The sequence below is a fragment of the Diospyros lotus genome, chromosome 10, assembly GCF_014633365.1.
Source record: "Diospyros lotus cultivar Yz01 chromosome 10, ASM1463336v1, whole genome shotgun sequence".
Taxonomy (NCBI): domain Eukaryota; kingdom Viridiplantae; phylum Streptophyta; class Magnoliopsida; order Ericales; family Ebenaceae; genus Diospyros; species Diospyros lotus.
The window spans coordinates 36,055,255-36,075,401 of record NC_068347.1 but is presented as its reverse complement, the minus strand read 5'-3'; the positions used below and the strand labels follow the sequence as shown (position 1 = coordinate 36,075,401).

At 38.0% G+C, this 20,147-nt stretch overlaps 1 protein-coding gene across 2 annotated transcripts in view; it reads right to left on the bottom strand.

Annotated features, from left to right (window-relative positions):
- Window positions 1-20,147, bottom strand: part of LOC127811491 (proteasome subunit alpha type-2-B) — a 34,797-nt gene that overhangs the window by 1,720 nt on the left and 12,930 nt on the right. For both annotated transcript variants that reach the window (XM_052351403.1, XM_052351402.1), the window contains exons 4-9: window positions 18,009-18,073; window positions 15,049-15,095; window positions 14,081-14,156; window positions 11,415-11,482; window positions 9,285-9,354; window positions 40-125 (exon numbers count right to left, since the gene is read on the bottom strand). In XM_052351403.1, the coding sequence (XP_052207363.1) occupies window positions 40-125; window positions 9,285-9,354; window positions 11,415-11,482; window positions 14,081-14,156; window positions 15,049-15,095; window positions 18,009-18,073 (412 nt within the window). The remainder of the gene's footprint in view (window positions 1-39; window positions 126-9,284; window positions 9,355-11,414; window positions 11,483-14,080; window positions 14,157-15,048; window positions 15,096-18,008; window positions 18,074-20,147) is intronic.

Here is a 20,147-nt window from a genome sequence, read left to right as displayed (position 1 = left end):
AAATTTGCACAAATCATGAATGCAACCAAATTATCTTACCTCTTCTCAAGAAATGTCTTAGCATTAGAGACATTCTTCCCCATCGCTGAAGCTTTCCAAGAGAAGTATGAACCTGATGGATCCACCTAGAACACAATCCCCCCAACCCCAACAAAAGGAAAAAGAAGGGGTAATGTAAAATCCCACATCAAAACAGCTTGTAAAATGAAGAGAGGCGGGGAAGGAAAGAAAGAACAGAAGAAAAACAGTAACAAGATAATAATTATAAAGCAAGAACACGTAATGAGTACCATAATTATGTCAACACAAATATTGTTAGACATGTAGGAACATGTGGCCATGCCAGTGACATGTCCAATACTTGCATTGGTTGGAGTTGGGTCTTACTTGAAAGCTAAAAGCCCACTGTACTTTAGAGTTTTCATAAACATTGGATGCTAAATGATATATTTAAGATTATAATGGCATATTTGCAATTATCTTCTGAAGCTTCTAGCTTATTTACTTTTAGTTGATAGACTTGAATGCCATTCACACTTATTGTCCAATAGAATATGATCGATGCTTCAAGTAGCCAGTCCAAATGGTCAGATATAGGCTTGGTATGCTGTTATAGTGTATGATTGATGCCACCCAATTTCTTAAATGGGTAAATAGCAAAGAACATGGCATGATCCTAGGACCAATAGAGGGGCAATATTGTATTAGGGTTATAATAGTTTGTTAGGAGATATTTTACAATCTGTTAGGAGCACATGGGTGTTGTTAGGAATTTAGTTAGCAGCCAGCTATGCCTATAAAAGGGTTAATTGTGAGAGGATGGAATATTATGTGAAATGATAATTGAATTCTCATTTCTCTCTCAACTCTGATCTCTCTCTCTTCCCTTCTAATTTCTCTATACTCTCTATTCTCCCTCCCTTTCTGCTAATTTCTCTCCCTAGTTTCAATTCTCTCATTTTGATTTCCCCCCTAATTCCAATCTCAACCTTGGGAAACCCTAGGAATGTGACAAATGGTAACAGAGCCAATCAATTCTCGACTGTGATTCCTGCAATTTATAACAGTTCTCAGCTCGGAATTGAAGGTGAACTAAGCCAATCATCCACAACTGTGAACCCTGGTAGTCCTTGTTCGACTTTTGAAAATAGAACAAGCTAACAATCATTGGTTGAGATATCTAGAAGTTTCCAACAATAATTAAGGTCTAGATTGTGAAGACAGCCAAAGACCAAACAGACCCAATCAACTTTGAAGTAAGTCTGGAGCAACTAGATCTAGGTCGCTGCAGGTGACTGAGACAATTCAATGAAGCTCATTTCGACAATCCTCGGCTCTAAAATTGGATTGAGGGCTTGTTGATTCACAACCATTAGCAGTCATGACCAGCGATTGAGCACAAATCAAAGGAAAAAGTAGTCGTCAATCGACGATGGCAATCATTAATCGTAAGCCACAAAAGCCGATTATAGGTTGCCAACTGCTCTGAGGCGATCGATTACCCAAGGCAACTGTTGTGAGGCGATCGATTACCCAACAAGTTTCCATAAGACCTAGCCGACGGTTGGAAGCCATTCATTCTAAGACAATTCTAGAAGACAAACTCCAAAAAAAATAAAGTGAAAGTCAGGGGAATGCTAATTATTGGTGATTGTTGAACATAAGCAATGCCTAGAGACTGTTCTTGGTTGCTTCTATCTTTTAAGCTTGGGCAGTTTTATCCGGTTGTGAGAAAGGAGATCTCAACTACAGGTAAGGTACTACCTAGAGTCTGTTTGCAAAGACTATTAATCGATTCTCTATTTTCGAGGAGGTCCTTAGAAGTTGATCAAGAGGCTAATATAGAAGTGAGTTTTCAAGGATTGAACCTGTCAAGATGGTCGAAGGTCTTCTAGAAAGTGCACATCCATTTGGGAAAACATTCAAGGAAGAATGTGATGCAACAAGGAAAGTAATCAAGGACGTCAGTAGAAAGTTAGATGACTTTTTGATTCTATTTTCACATAAATTCCTAGTTAGTATTCTAGCCGAATTCTTTTCTAAGGAGTACTCTATTCCTTAAATCAACTTAGAGATGAATTCATTAACCTCACGCAAGAAGGGTCTATAAGGTCAAATTTGAGGAATTGAAAGCATTGATGCTTAATTCTCAACTGACCTTGAAGGAATCTTACTTTGTGTTGAAATTTATTGATGGTCTTAACTCTTAACAATGTGTGGAGACCAATTGTGAAAATGATGTGTCCTGCCACGGTAGAACAAGTGGCTGAGAGGATGAGGCTTCATGAAACAGCACTAGAAGCCATTTCTAGAAAGCACAGGGGTAGTAGCCTAATGGTTACACTAAGAGCAACCAGCAGATTGGAGGTATCCCTAAGATTGCTGATGCCCTAAGATCGGGCTGGTTGTTGCAAGAAGTGAGGAAAGACCTAAAATGGAGCAGGCCATTCAGGAAGGCAAGGGAGGAAGGGCAGCTACTAAAGTAATTGTTGGAAGAAGTTAAAGTTCTATAGGAGATTTAAGTAGACGTGGACTAAGGAAAGAGTCCTAGCAGCAACTGAAGATAAGTTTTTTGTGTTTTGAATAATTGTTGTAAGTTAGATAATTCTATCTAGCTTCTGTTGTAATCTGTAAAATAGCTAGATAAGTTGTAATCTTATCCTAGAAAATAAGAGGTTATGTAGGAGAAAATCTAGGAGAATTATTAGGATTCTTTGTGTACTTATATTCGGCCTCTATCAACGAAATGATATGGTAGTTTTCGTTCAATCCTACCAAATTTCTTCATGGTATGAGAACCAGGTCTTTGTGGCAGTCAGTAAAGAGTTCTATTTCAACTAGAACTCTCAAATCCTCATAATGGCCGAGATCCCACAGGTGAGTGAGACCACCACCTCAAATCTGCCGCCTTCCCGGATGGATAATCCTCAGTTTTCAGCACCTACAACAGTCCTGGATAGTCATTCTCTCCAAATAACTGTGCATAAACTGAATGGAACCAATTTCCGTGAATGGTCCCAATTAGTTATGCTCATGATTAAAGGGAAAGGCAAGATGGGCTATTTGACAGGAGAAATAGCAAAGCCGAGCACAGAATCAGCCACATATGGGGCCTAGGAAGCAGAGAACGCTATAGTGATGGCTTGGTTAGTAAACTTCATGGAGCCAAAAATAGGGAGGACATATTTGTTCTATAAGACGGTGAGTGAGATTTGGGAGGCTGTCAAGGCGGTATATTTAGACCTTGAAAACTCAGCACAAAGCTTCCAAGTCCGGTCCACCATCCGAACAACAAAACAAGGTACTAACTCGGTGACACAGTATTATAACACCTTGGTTGAGTTGTGGCAAGAGATGGATCTCTTTTATGAGATCACATGGGAGTGTCCAGCCGATGGAAGAAAGTATGAGAAGATGGTGGAAAAAGAAAGAGAGTTTGATTTTCTCCATGGTCTCAATCCGGATTTAGATGAAGTACAAGGAAGGTTGCTGGGGACTAAGCCATTTCCATCATTAAGGGAGGTCTTTGCAGAAGTAAAGAGAGAATAGAGTACCAAAAAAGTGATGGTCTCCTCTGCTGGTCATTCAGAAAACGAGGGGTTCTCTGCTTGGAGTATATCAAAGGGAAAGGCCCTCAATCCAGCCAAAAGTGAAGTACAAAGAGACAAGCCATGGTGTGATCAATGCCATAGGCCCTATCACACAAAGGAGACATGTTGGAAGTTACATGGGAAGTCAGCCACTTGGAAACCAAGAAACCAGCGGAAGGGTACTCAGCCTGCATATGTGGCAGAAGCGGAGAAAGGTACTTCAAACCTGCTTGCGTTGACTGATGGTCAATTGGAGGCCATACAACAACTACTTAGCCAAACTAAAGTGCAGAATGGTGCTGAAATCTCAGATAAGCCGGTGGTGTCCTTGGTGAATCAAGGTAATATAGGTTGTTCTTTACTATCTAAAAGGTCTTCTACTAATTGTTGGATTGTAGACACAGGAGATTCAAACCACATGACAGGTTCCCTCAAAACTCTATCTGATTTTGAACCATGTAATCAGGACATAAAAGTGTTAATGGCTGATGGATCAAGATCCTCGGCTCAAGGGAAAGGAAAGGCTTACATAGAAGGTTTCACCTTAGATTCGGTACTCTTTGTGCCGGACCTAAGGTGCAACCTGATTTCAGTAAGCAAATTAACCAAGGAAACGAATTGCTCAGTAACATTTTTTGGTTCTCATTGTGTTTTTCAGGACATATCCTTGGGAATGATGATTGGCAAAGCTGAGGAAAGAGAGGGATTATATCAGACAAATCAGCTTGAATTACCTACTGATTCTCAGTTATTTTTTCAATCCTCGTTAGCTACAGCCTTTGAATCTGAATTAATGTTATGCCATCAAAGATTAGGCCATCCGAGTTTAGAATATCTCAAGGTTGTGTCCTTTCAATCCTATCTATCAATAAAATCCAGCATTTCAATTGTGAACATTGTATCTTAGCCAAGCAAACTAAGAATCCTCATCCTAAACATACCTATTATAAACCATCAAAGCCATTTCATTTGATTCGTAACAACATTTGGGGACCAACTAGGACTCCCAACTTGACACGATGGTTCATCACATTTATTGATGACCACACTCGGATGTGTTTGGTGTTCCTAATGAAAGATAAATATGAAACTTATCATATATTCAAAAGGTTTCATCAAATGGTCACCAATGTTTTCCAAGCTCCTATTCATATTCTAAGATCAGACAATGGCTGAGAATATTTTTCAAATGAATTCCAGCAATATCTCAATGAGCATGGTATCTTTCACCAAAGCTCATATCCCTACAATCCCCAACAAAAATGGGATAGCAGAAAGAAAGAATCGGCGCCTCCTTGAAACCGCAAGAGCCTTAATGTTTGCCAAGTCAGTTCCTAACAACTATTGGGGAGAAGTAGTCCTTACCTCAGCCTATCTTATCAACCGGGTACCCTCAAAAATTCTAGAGTTTAAAACTCCCTTGAGTGTGCTCATTGAATCTTTTCCTCACCAATCTAGTGTCCTAAACTTTCTTCCTCTAAAGATTTTTCGCTGCATAGCTTTTGTCCACAAAAACCAACTCTCCCAATCTAAGTTGGACCCTAAAGCCCTTAAGTGCATATTCATTGGTTACTCTCCCACTCAACAAGGATATAAATGCTATGATCCTGCTAACCGAAAATTTATTGTCTCATGTGATGTCTCCTTCATCGAGAATCAATCTTTTTTCAAGAACCATCAGCTGCAGGACAGTTCACCACATCCAAATGATGTGTGGAGTACCCTATTGCCTGTCACTGATCATTCCTACCCAAACTCTCCCATTGATTCCCTCCAGCAATCAGAGAATTCTCAGGACAGTTCCCAGCCTAACTCAGATTCTAGTTACTTAGATCAGCAAGGGGATGAGAAAGAAATTACTGGGAATTCAGGAGAAGATTAAGCTCAAGATAAACCACCTCTTAAGGTTTATTCTAGAAGGCCTCATATTACTCAGCTGAACCCTTCATCCAACCTGGGGATAAGTCCAGAAAAGATAAGAGGAAGGAAGGCCAGTGATTGAAGACATAATTAAGGAGGATGACCTTGGACTCCTATTGCTACGAGAAAAGGGATCAGAACTTGTACAAATCACCCTATCTCTCATCATCTCAGATACTCAAAATTATCCCCTACATACCGGTCATTCACTGTCAGTCTTGATAATTTGGCTATTCCGAGAAACATTCATCAGGCTCTACAAGATGAAAATTGGAGGACAGCAGTTATGGAAGAAATGGCAGCCTTGGAATAGAACAACACATGGGAAGTAACTGCACTACTATAAAAGGGCTACCTATAATAGGATGGGATACCATGTGAAATGATAATCGAATTCTCGTCTCTCTCAACTCTAATCTCTCTCGTTCCCTTCTGATTTCTCTATACTCTCTCTATTCTTCATCCCTTTCTGCTAATTTCTCTCCCTCTTTTCGATTCTCTCATTCTGATTCCCCCCCCCCCCCCTCCCAAATTCCAATCTCAACTCTAAGTAACCCTAGGAATGTGACACAACTGCCTTGAAGTTTGGCAAAATTGCAATAAACACCTTGGCGTTTGAGAAATAACAATAAGTACCCCAACTATTAAATAATGGGATAAAATAACCAATTTACCCTCTCCTTTCTCCCCATATTGGAAAACAAAAAAGGGGTAAATTGTGAAGAACAACCTTGAAGTGTGGCAAAATTGCAAGAAACATCTTGGCGTTTGAGAAATAGCAATAAGTACTGCAATTGTTAAATAAAGGGATAAATTGACCAATTTACCCTTCATTCTCTCTCCTTTATCCCCCTATTGAAAAGTAAAAAAAAAATGCCAAAACCCACTTCCATGCTGAGCTGGAGACAAACCCAAATTTGGGTTAGAGATAATAAAAATCATGGAGGGTCGACTAACAATGACGCAAGCAGATCAGTCAACCCAATCAACCGAGTCAGAATTGGATGAATTTTAATTCCTTTTTTACTAGGATTCTTCTTTAGCAAGTTGTTTATTTCCTATGTAATTTAAAATTTTTATTAGTTTCCAAGTAAAATTAAGATTTAATTAAAGGTTTCTAACTGGTTCAGTTCTGTTATCTATGGTGGGCAGTTTGGGTTCGGTTAGTTTTTTACAAAAACTTCGGGTAGTCGATTTGGTTCGGGTATTTGGACAAAAATACCCGCAAAACTGAACTGACCCGCGCCCAACAAAACCGACCCGTGCTGCTATAATGCTACCCATTCTGTCCATTCATTGCCTTTCTTCTTTCTTTTTGTGCATCACACGATGTGATTCACAGCCGATAACCCGCCCGAGCCGAGAGATCGCCTCACAGACACCCCACCCATCGTCAACCTTCACGTCGCCATCGCCATCGCCGTCGCCGTCGGAGCCGAACGCCTTCACTTTCGATTTCTCCCCCACCTGACCCAACACCCAGCCTCATCGTCATTGAAGCATCAACCCACAACCCTAGCCCTAGGTCTTTGGCGGCTAACCCTTACCTCGCCATTGTCGTCAAACCCAAATGCCTTCAAGCCCTTCACCGTCGGCTTCTTCCCCACCCAAGTCCAACACCCAGCCCCCCTGGCCCCTGCACCCGATAGGCCGAGACCCAGCCCCCCCGGTCGTCGAAGCATCGACCCTAGCCCTAGGTCACCGGTTAATCCTCGCCCTCGCCCTCAGACCCAAACACCTTCACCGTCGGCTTCTCCCCCACCCAACACCTAGCCCCCTGCACCTGATAGTCCGAGACCCAACCCACCCCCCACCCTGTCGAATGCGACAGCAAACCGTAAGCCATTTCACCCTCCTCACCGTCAACATCAACAATCCAGTTGGTTTCGACAACTTAAGAGTGAACGATCTTGCAGGTATCGCCGTTATCGATTTGAGAAGGTAATACGATTTCGGCAACTTTGCGAATTCGTTGTTTCTCTTTTGTGATTTGGTTTGTTGATGCTTTGACTTTTGCGAATTCGTTGTTTAATTCGTTTGCTTTGTTTAATTCGTTGTGATTTGGTTCGTTGTTTCTCTTTTGCGAATTCATTGGTTTCTCTTTTAATCGTCGTGTGGTTCTGATTTGCTTAATCAAAAGAGTAAACAAACAACTTAATCGTCGTGTGATTTGGTTCGTTGATACAATTTTTAGTGTTTGTTGTTGGTGTTTTGCAGTGCATATTTGTATTGATCAGCATAATGTTTTTTCTTCTTTTGAAACTTTAAGCAATCACATGTTATCTATATCAAGTCGGTACATCTCAATGTTTGTGATATTTTAAGATTGATTAGGAAGCGTGGCATAAAAATGATGCTTCTTTCATCCAAATTTTAGTCATCTAATGCATCCTTCAAAGTCCAAACCCTCCAGTCACCCAATCCATCCTCCCAGTGGTTTTGTAATAATGTGAAATAGAACTACAGCAAACTATAAGAGGCTGCATTGCACAGGCCAAATCTAGACATTCCTTCCCCCAATCAAGATATATTCGGTTCTATTTTTGGATTGTTTTTCGATTTAATTTTTGGTTCGATTAGTTTAAAGTCCAAATCGGCCAATTTGGTTCGATTTTTGAGCTATTTTTTTGGTTCGGTTTCGGTTCGATTAGTTCAAAGTCCAAATCAGTTAATTCGGTTCAATTTTTGAGCTATCTTTTCGATTTGATTTTCGGTTCGATTAGTTCAAAGTCCAAATCGATTAATTTGGTTTCGGTTATTTCGGTTAGTGTATTAAGTCAGTTCGGTTCGGTTCAGTTATATCCATAACAGCGGTTCGGTTCGGTTAGGCAAAATGGGGCGGTTCGGTTCGGTTATAACCGAATGCATATCCCTAGGTCCAATCCTTGTATTACAATATGGTATTGTTCATGCCAAGAAAGACAAAGTCAATTATTATTCATGACCTAATTACTCATGAAGAGGGTAGCACTACTAGTGAAGGAGTGACACTAGTGTCTTTAGATCATCAAGGCCATAAAGACTTAACCAAAGTGTGTCTGACAGTGGGATGTGTATTCACGTGTTTTCTTTCAATGTCTTTTCAAGGGAATCCCCTCCTATGTATCAAATTAAGGTAAAAATTATCTCAAAGAATAATCCTTGCTTGATAGATGATTCTTTAATTCAAGCCCCTCCATTGAAGATTGAAGAAGGTCCTCAAGCAAGGAGTTCCTGTAGGCATGCAGTCTGGTCAAGGAGGTGCTGCAAAAATCCTTATAGTAAGTGGGTTGTAATAGGGCAAACCAATAAGCTGAGAATGTACATGAGTGCTCAAGAGTCAAGACTTGGTTCAAAGGTAACGCAAGGGATATGATACCAATAGCCCATTTGAACTGATACAAGTAAGAGAGTTCATGGGATGAGCACATAAATATGAACGGGACATCATGAAGATATGCTCAATCATCAAAAGAGGGCTCGTGGAGGATACTAAGATGTTGCCCACAAGGCCAGTGCACAAAAGTCATATTTGATTGCAATTAGAGGAACAGAGTTGATGGAGTGGGAGTGACAAGCATGTCTACAAAATGAAAGCTTAAGATAACCATGGCATATATAGAACATATGAGAGATTGAAAAATGTCAATTTTTAAATAGACAAAAGTAAATGATTAGTATGCCTTTCCTAACCAAAAGTGATTCACTTCCAGCCAGCAAAAGTACACAGTTTAACCAGTTAATAGTTGTTATTTCTTCCAGCATGGTAAAGAAAGCAGGAGCTAAATGCCCTACCTGATACAGCTGTGGACCCTTATCATCAAACCCAGCAACCAACAGCGAAACACCAAATGGTCGAACACCACTGCAGAGAAAACAAAGTAGCTGTAACAAAAAGAAAATATATACAATACCCAAGCCATAAGGCACAAAGATTATGAAATATTGTGTGTGTGCTTGGGGGGGGGGGGGGGGGGGTAACTTGTCAGTATAGGGTCACAAGTCCGTTTGACTCAAGTTCAATTGCTTGAGATCAATTTAGGCTACCTACAAAAACCTTCGAATTATATTTTTTCTTTTCAAGCAACGGCTTCCAATCTCAAGGAGTGTTATTCAAATAGGACAATTAAATGCATTATTTAAGGTTTTCAAGAATCAAAAGGTCAAATTTCAATAGCCACATTAATGAAATTCATCAAAGTTAAAAGAAAGAAAAGAAAATTAAAAAAAAAATTATCCTTTTCAATCAAGCAAGTTGCTTAGGTCACAGCATCTTGTAACTAAATTGCAGTCAGTCACTTTGGCTACCATGATTTGACCACCTAGGGTAAGTGCCATAAACAATTTATCCCTCTGTTTCTTCTGCTCAGCAAGATCAGCTGTGTAATAGGGAGCATGGCATTAAAATCTGTAACAGCAGACTCAATTCGACCCAAAAAAGTAGCCACATCTGAATCTTCCCTCTGAATATAGAACAAATTACTAATAATAGTGTATAGGCGCACCATATCATTAGTGTACAGCTGCTGAGCATGATACCAAATATGAAAACAGGTCTCATAAATGTAAATTAGAGGGATAAATCAGTATCTACTGACTGCCACAGCAATGTGACCAACTGTGCAGCCACTCTATCCCTTAAATTCCTATCTGATTCAGGTATATCAAATAGCTGTTTAGTCGGAAGATTACTTCCACCTTGCTCTCAAAACCACATCAGGACAGAAAGATAATTCTTGCCATTCAATTCATCAGTTGTAATAGCAGGAATACCAGAAAATGATGGCAGAGTCCTCGGAGAGGATGAACTCACCACTCCAGAATTTGATGAGGTCATAGCTCAAACCTGAAACAAAATTGACTAGATATAGACTGATTGGGAATCACCTAAGACGGAATCCAGGTGCAAAATCTCAGATTGAACAAGAATCAACAGATCAGATTGAAGAAGCCACCAAACCACTCCAGACCAGATCAAGATTAGATTGCTCCAGACCAGATCGTGGTACTACCAAATCGATAGACCAGATCAAGTGAATATCCAGTTCTAGGTCATATCACAACATCTTGTTACAGAAGTTCAGATCAATTACTGAACCAACACTGATCTCTCACAACAGAGCAGATCGGGTAACACATAAACCGTAGGTTATGAACTCTCTCTCTCTCATGTTATGGCTCTAATACCATGTGAAGAGGAGAGAGAGAGAGAGAGAGCATAGTTCTCTATTCACTGTTAGGTATATATACAGCTCTACAAAACAAACTAATTAACTCCATACAACTAAGAGAAACAGAACTATGTACAATAGTACCAAGTTGTATCCTTCAAACCCCAGCAAACAGTAGACAAAATGATGCAGTATGGGAGGAAGAATCAACAAAAACAAGAGCAAAAATTCTGCAAAAACAGTGTAAGATCAAATCTGAAACAAAGATATGAAATTAGGGTTTAAGAAAACCTCAAAAGTTGAATGAGAATAAAAACAGCTGCCTACAAAGTCTCTTAAAAGACTATTTATACTAGGTTACTAATCCTTGATCACATAGGATCTGGTCCTTGATCACAAAGAATCCATCTAACCTAAGGAATCTCTCTTTTTATAAAAGTCCTATGCTAGTCACATAAATAGTCACTTACTAAAACTAATAAATAAAAAGTTATTTAAAATCTAATACTAGGCATAATTAAACAAATAAAATAAAATAAAAACACTAATAACAAAAAAAAAAACTGCTCCTGCATCACAAAATATCTTGCCAAAAATAAAAACAATGCTACATTCAAAAGCAGAAGATATAAGTACCTTGCTTTGCAAATATAATCCAGAAAGTTGATTGATATTTTAATAGAATGGCAAAAAAACCCAACATGTATTAGGCCTATAAGATGAAATGATAAATCATGCAACCATTAATACTTACCCAGACTGAGTAAACTCCTGCATAACAGCAGCGGTTTCCCTTACAAGTTGAGTGACTGGAATTGGTTCCTACACAGTACCATCATGCCATATCATCAAGCAGGTTATTATGGTTGTTAAAGCTGTATAGGTAAGTAAAAGGAAATTAAAAACATAGAGGCTGTTCTAAATTTCATAAACGAATTGCCATTGGCATTTCCTTTGGGTGGTTTTTTTCCCTCTTTTTTTTGTTTTGGTTGGGGGGGGGGGGGATTGGAGGTTATTCAAAACCACTATAAAGGTGCTGTTCTAGAATGTTAAAAGACTTATGGAGGAGATACTAACTTTTCTAATTACATCAAAATTCCACTCGGAACCTTTAACTCTTTGCTCTAGTGATAGATGAACTCGCTAAGCACATCAAGAAGAGATGCATCGGTGTATATAACACTTTGATGAATAAAACAGAAATGCACGAAAACTAAACCCATGTTATGGAGAAATACCTTAAAATGTAAAGTTTCATATTGAACAGGTCAACAACTAAACATACAAATGTAAATTTAGTAAAAATAGAAATGTGGATAATATTGTGATGAGATTCAAAAATCGCATTCTTTTGAGAAAAAAATCAGTCTAGGAATATTGGTTATGCTTGGAAGTTTATTGAAGATATTACCCACAGAATCAAGGCAAAATAGTTAAAATGGACCTTTTAATGTTTTTTGCAATTATAAATTTCTTTAAAAGAGGCAAAGTTTTGTCACGTACCTACTGCTTATAGAAGTTGTACATGATTGGGTAGTTATAGCTGATATGGATTGTGCGTAGATAGGAGCTATAATCAATTGTACTCTCTGTTTTTGGCAGGCTTGGTGCCTTTTCCGTGACTGCTGGGATCAGTATATATACAGACTGATCCAACCCAATTGAAATATCCAGAAAATACAATTGAGATCATTCTGATTCCTCCCTCCAAATTCTCTCTCTCTCAATCATTCTCCTTCTTTCTCTCTCAATCCTTCTCTCCCTCACTCTCTGTTCTTCCAATTCCCCCTAACCCCTTCTCTAATTCCTGCTAAATTGGTGACAATTCACTGTCAGATCCTTAGATCAGACAAGTTTGGTAACAACAATAAGGTTGCTCCTTTATGGATGAAATATCACAAGGTCAAATTGTGGAAACAGCCTGTTTGTTAAAAAGCAAAGGTAACACTGTGTAAAAAATGACCCTCACAAAGTGAGGAGCGTTGTGCATTGAGAGCACTGTCTATAGAATCTCTTTAAAACTAAAAGAAAAGTTTTATTAAACTGCTATAAGACCAGCCCTTTTGTATAAGACAGTATGTTGGGCAATAAACAGCAACATGTGAAAAATCTGAGTGCAACTGATTTGGGAATGTTAAGGTCAATGTCCAGAGAGAGAGAGAGTAAGATTGCCCCTATTAAAGATAAAATGCTCGAGGCACCTTTCAGATGATTTAGACATGTAAAACAAATACCAGTAACGCACCTATTACTATAGTGGATAAAATATGTAAACTTTGTGGCAAGAGATACAGAACGAAGAGAGAAACATTATAGAGAACTCTTAGGCAATAACATAAGATACATTGGCCCAATAGAAGATAGTCATGGATAAAGATGATTGGCACACTAGACACCATTTAGTCAGCCCCAACTAGAGCAGTTTAGGTTTGGTGGTGTTGCTATTATATGAAACCACAATAAGGTGATGTTCAAGAAGAGGAACACTTCTGAATATTGTATTCTAGCAACTTCACTAACACATACAAAAAATCATGTAATAAGAAGAAAAAAGGAAAGTTCCTTTCATTTTCTTCAGCTAATAAACATTCAAATTTTGGTACACAAAGCAGGTACATTTGACAAAAGTATGCTTGCAATGCAAGAGAAAATGAGGAAAAAGATTGCAGACAAAGCCACAAAAATAATACACTTTGGGACTTCCAAATATATCCTGTAGCAAAGCTTCAGGCCATGCATGACAAAAAGAAATAGATTGCAGATGTGAGCTGTTGACAGGTGACAGTTGCTAAAATTTATTAGATACGGACAACTCAGTTTTGTGTTGCTATCATAATGATGCTGACGATGGTAAAAAAGATGGGACTTCTACAAACACATTTGTGCATGCATCCAACAAAAACCAGTTGTCTTCATCTCATAAAAACCTTTTAAAAAAATCTTTTTGTGATAAAACAAAAACCTGAAAGGCAAAACTTATCAAATAAGACAAGCAAAGAAAAGTTGAAAGAAAGCTAATCTAGGATTTTTCATATTTTCTCAGGCCAGTTTATAGTTTCAACTTGGACCAGCATGTTCAAAAATTGCTAAACCAGGCAGCAGGTGTGGTGGTAAATAATATTGTCCTATGTAACTTGTTGGAGCCAAGAAAACAGAATGTCATTTTATATCAATTTCATTCACAGTAGCCAAACAGGGGCAACAACCTTGAAGCTAGTGATTTCTAGAAGCAAGTGGATTTATTGAGTGAAGAGTATGTTATGCCTAGTAAATTCCTAGTAAAACACTCCTCTATCTTGGCTAAAAGAATTTCATACAAAACAAACCCTTGGGAAAAAAAGGGTGTTTAAGGCCAAAAATTCAACATATTCAGAAAGCAATAAGGCAGTAGAAATAAAACAGTAAGAAACAGAAACTCACTTTGTATAGTCGATGATATTGTTCAGCTTGCTTCCTACTCTTCCTAACTAGAACTCGAGAGTCAGGACCCATCCCACTGCATATGAAAAGAATTCAACTGGGATAAAGGCACATGCCCAGGGAGTAAATGAGAAAAAAAAAATGCAAAGGAAAATAATTATTACATCAAATAACATGACTCAAAATGAAGGATCCCGTCACACAGGGTACTCAACAAATTGCAGTTCAATTGGGGGCCTGGGGCCACCAAAAAGATTCACCACCTAGTACTGCTGGAAGATAAACATCTCAATGCTCCAAAAGCTGATTCTAGGAGATTTAAAAACCAGCATATTATAAAGTGAAAAGCCGATCTGAAATACAGAATAGCAAGAACACCAATCTCCCATTCACTCAATGACTTCTTTTTAGTTTAAGACCTCAACAAGTTTCTCTTACACCCTGTTTGGAATGAATGAATTCACAAAATTTTGTGGAATTCATTTTCAATTCTAAATTTCATATTTGGAATGCAAAAAAAAAAAAATTGCAGGTCTCAATTCTAGGAATTCAATTCCATGGAAATGAACATGACTAAACCAAATTCCACCAAAATAGGTGGAATTTGCAAATGAATTCCACAAACATAAACAAACAAATTTTGTGGAAAATACCCACCTTTCTTTTCCCATCTCTTTCTCACTTATTATATCAAGGCTACTTTAGGAAGCAAGAGCAAATGAAATTTCAACTCTAAAAATTTATTCCAAACATAAGTTTGTGGAATTCAATTGAATTCCATATTATAAGTTCTCTCATACCAAACATAAGAATTCATCTGCAAATGAATTCAATATTTTAAATTCATTAATTCCAAACATAACATTAATGTTGCTCTTCCATAATCCAAAGTTTCTAGATAACAATAAGGTCGGATAGACAAAGGACAACTGTATCAACGGAACGACTAAAGCATTAGATGTTTAAACCTGTATACGACTCCAATGTTAGGGGTCAAAGTCTGAATCTTTTGCACCTGCAACCCAATCATCAAAGAATCATAGCTAACATCTGCCTATTTGTTTTAAACAGAAGAAAAGACAGCACTAAAACTGCAAATGCTTAAAATAATTATTAACATAAAAGATAATACATAAAGTTACTGAAAAAACTCAATATTGAATAAATAATGAAAGTAACTACACCTTAAAATAGAATGAAACCACAAGCTTGTTTCTTTTGTTCTTTTTTATGGGATAAATTACAAACCCTGGTCTTCTAACAAATACATCCAACAAAACATGCTGCACAATGGTGTGATAGGTTTCAATTTAATAAAAAACAAAGGAAAGGCAAGATCATCCAGGCCATAGCTGCCAAAGGTACGCCTAGGCGAAAGGCAAGATCATCCATAATCTCATCGTTTTTTTACTTGACAATAACTTGGGATTTAATCCCATAAAGATAATAAAAATCTTTCGCCCGTAAATTCAATGCAATGGATGAATTACCTCTCGATGATATTGAATCGGATCGATATCATGAATAACAATATCTGAGCTATCAAATCAATTCATCGTCGCGAATTGAATAGTATACCATAGGAAGATCTGTTATCCATACCGAATCCAAAACAAAATTGGGTTCCTGATCCAATCCAAAATTCTTTTATTTATCATTCTTTTCCATTCTTTCTTTTCTATAACCTAATAACCTACCCTACTCCTTCTTTGCATCATCATCATCAGATGAAGTATCATCTTACCACCGTTCCACTTCCATTAGTCACAAACCCAAATAAACAATAAAAATAGAAGTGAAATGGAAAAAGAAAGAAGTTAAGTTCTAAATTCCGTTTTTTAATGATCGAATTTTGTTGGAAGACAAAGAAAAAAGAAGTATGATAAAGATGAATCCCGGTAAAAAAGAACTAATATTCTATCAATTGTAGTTCTCCCAGCAATCGATATTAGTTTGCAAGGCACAAGATGCATGTCTCGTATATGTAAGTAGTTTGCAAGCATTTTGAATAAATGTGCCCCCCATGTGCCTGAGGCTCGCACTTCGCCTTGCGCCTTTGACAACTATGATCCAGACAGCACTCATGCATCATTATCAGGTAGCCAATCTAACTACTTATCTGTTCTTTTTAACCTTTTTTATAAAATAAATATTTCTAGAAAGGTGTCAAGGATAAAACCTATACATAAAAACTAGGCCAACCACCACTCAAGCCCAGAAAACCGCAAATGTTAACCCAAAAAAATTGGCTTATAGTGAACCGACATTATACAAAAGCCAACTATACAAAACAGCAAAAGAGAACTCTTCAATCCATAGGTAACTCAACATCCCAAAAAGGTCATTTGATACATCTTCCCAAATAAGAGAATAAAAAAATAAAATAAAATAAAAAAAGCACGCGGCATTCACCCTCTGCCCACCCGTAATTCAAGTTTCACTAATGGTCCTTAGGAACACCCAAGGCATCCCAAAAATGGGGAGCACAAAAAGCTGTATTTCCTTCTCTAGTTCATCTATCTAACTTCTAATTGAATCCATTCGAAAAACATGTTTCTAATAAGAAGTATCAAAAAAAAATACTAAATACAAGTCAAAAGGTAATGGAATCTAAACCAGAGAATGTCACCAACACCAAAACCTCAATCCTATTAGGTGGGGAATGGGATTGGCTAAATGGATTATTAGTCGATTAAGATAAAGGCATTTGATATTAGATGATAAAATGCCTCAGTTGTTAGATGCAAATTAACAAGATATAACATTTTAACAAAATTGCAGCATGCGTTTGCATATATGTTGGACCATTCAGTTCAATTTTCTCAACCAATTAAGTTTCTTAAATAATTGCCTCATCTTGGAAAAATTAATCAAATAAAGGATACTTTTTGATGCAATGTTTTCAGGGTAGCTCCATCAAATGACATATGAGCTAAGAAGCACCATTATGGACAAACAAACTAAGAAATTTTCAAAAATCAGGACATGGCACTTGAAGAGCATGAAGAAGTACAAGAAAAATTAGGACCACTCATGTTAGAGTTTGTCTAAAGTATTAATTGGCAGTTGTAGCAGTGAATTTGTTCAAGTAATCATGCGGATTTAGAGGGTATGGAGAAGCGGTGGAACTCATTGTAATTAGCTATTAAGTACGGGGGTAAAACCGGAAATGTCATACCCGGTTATGTAATGTCTAGGAGTTATCGCCCTATCGTTCTGTAAATAGGGCAGGGGTTAGGCATTTATGGGAGGCATGATATGAGTGTTCTCACGAGAAAGCTTGAGAGATAGAAGGCTATGATTAGAATAGTCTCCTGTAATCTTTTGGGAAACTTGTAATCGTGAAGGTGTAACCTGCTATACTGATCATCATTCTTAATCAAAGAAGGTTGCTCTCGGTTCTTGGAGGCTGGATGTAGCGCCATTCATGTGGCATGAACCAGGATAAATTTGGCTGTGTTCTTGTGTGGTTTGCGCTTTCTATTCTTGTTCTTTTCAATTCCAGTTATTATTCTTTCTGTTGTTTCACATATCAGTGTGCGTAAGTGGTATTTTGGGTGTGTAATCAGTCTTGAATAAGGCATACCAGTGCTCCCAATTGTAACAACTCACTTGTATACCAATAAAATTTAGATCAATATGCAAAAGAAAAAATACGTGCAATGAACCACAAGAACAACTGAACATCAGTGAGGACAACAGTCAGCATCACCAAAACTCCTCATCAATTTGAAATGGGGAAGACAACAATGTACACTTGATCCAATTAGAAATTGCTAAAGCTACATATTCAGAATTCACAAATCAAGGGAAAAGAGAGTGGGATGGTGCCAATGACCAAGAAGAGGTTTATTTGCAATTAAAAGAACAAAAATGGGGAAAAAAAAATATGAGCAACCCATATCCATGGACAAAAGTGTATACTAACCGACGTTTCATCAACTAAGATAGATGGTAGCTTTTTCTCTGTTGCAATAACAACACCATTAGCAGCTGCAAACACAACAAACATGCAAGACACATAAAATAAAATTAAGCACAAGAACATGAACAGCTGTAGTGAAGATTCTAAGCAAGTAAGTATCATAAATCTCAAAATTCCCTGAATCGCCTGGGTGCGCCTTGGTGCGCATTGCCCCTAGGCGTGCACCTAGGCGGGCCTTTAATAACACTGCCTTGAAGAAAAGAATAAACTTAAATTTTCTCATGATTCTCACTGCATGCAATCATACAAATTTGTGTGTTCATAACACAGTAAAACCATTGCAACCATACAACTTCTGAAATTCTTGTATATTTGAAATGGAGACAGTTGACTTCAACATGCAAACTTAATGCTTAAGACCTTAAAGATATAATTCCTTTTTGAATGGAAAACATGATCGGTACATATTGTCAGATCCAAGATCTGACAGGGGAATTCTCAACTATTTAGAAGAGAATTAGGCAGGAGAATAGGGGGGAAAAGGGAAGAGAGTTTGAGAATTGGGAAAGAGGAGTCGAGAGAGAGAGAGAGAATCATAGGAGGGAAATGAGACCACTGAAATTGTATTCCATGATTTCAAATGAGCTGGGTCAGATCTTATATACTGATCCACAGCTGGGAATTGGCGACCAAAGTGGTTACCAATTCCGAGTACAACTTGTAATGCATACATGTACTACAACTCCTTACAACCATAACTACCCTCAATGTAATAGCCTCGATCTAGGTACATGACAACTTTCCCCCCCTTTAAAATATTTCTTGTCCTCAAGAAATGCTAAGCAAATTGGCAAAGCTGGAAAATTGCTTGAGGAGGTCGGGTAGATATTCTCAAGTATTGTTGTCAAAGTGTAGAGAAGACAACTGGACAAGTACTTGGGTTATGGGAGCTCTGTACTTGTAAATGATCCTTTTATCCAAAATGGTCGCCGATGCAACTGCTTCTACTTCTTCACTAACAAGAGGGGGATGCTTGACTAGCCACATTGTTCCCGATAGACTTCTTAAGTAGGGAGACATGGAACACCGGGTGGATGTGAGTTCCGTTAGGTAGTTGTAACTTGTAGGCCACCTTCCCAATCTTCTTAGGAACGAGGTACGGTCCATAGTATTTTGGGTTCAGCTTAGAGATTGGTTGACAAAAGAGGGCTTTCAAGTGGGGGTGGATGAGCCTCAAGTATACTTCATCTCCTTCTTCGAACTCCCCCTCTCACTCTACTTCTTGTCTGTCATTTGTTTCATTCGATTTTGGGCATTAGCCAATTCCTTTTTCAATGTTTGCAATATGCATTGTTTGTGCTGCAAGTAGGCATCCACTGTTGCCACTGTAGTGGGCTCCTCGATGGTTGGTTATGGGTTTGGCTTGTAGCCATATAGAGCTTCAAATGGTGTCACGTTAATAGAGCTATGGCAGCTAGAATTGCACCACCACTGGGCTAGTGACAACCATTTATGCCATCCCTTGGGCAACAAAAAACAAAAGCACCTAAGGTATGTTTCAAGACATTGATTAACCCACTCAAATTGGTCATCCGTCTCCGGGTGGTAGGCAGTGGACATGTGTAGTTTGGAGCCCAAAGACAATAATAAGTCTTGCCAAAATAAGTTGGTAAACATCTTGTCTCTGCCTGATGCTATTGATTGAGTTACGCCATGCAACTTGACCACGTTGTTTGGAAAGTAAGGGTGTGCACGGTGCAGTTTGGGCGGTTTAGGAGAGATTTAATACTCCAAACCGCATGTGCGGTTTGGCATTAAACCAAATTGCATCGCATCTTGCGGTTTCCGCAGTTTGGTGCTTCTTTATTGCTTCATTTGGTGCTTCCTCTACTAGCTTGTAAATTTTTAATTAAAACATAAAAATCAATGCATAAAATCAGAGTTTTTAAATTCTTATAGTATCTTGGAGTTTAAAAGTAAAATAAGTTACAATCTAATAAAAAATGCAAACTTAAAAGTTTAAAATCTACAACATAACCACATGTCCATAATATAAAAATAACATAAAAATCCACAATATAATTCATGGTCAAGCAAGCATATATTTTTAATTTATTTTTTAAATTTTTAAATTATTAGATT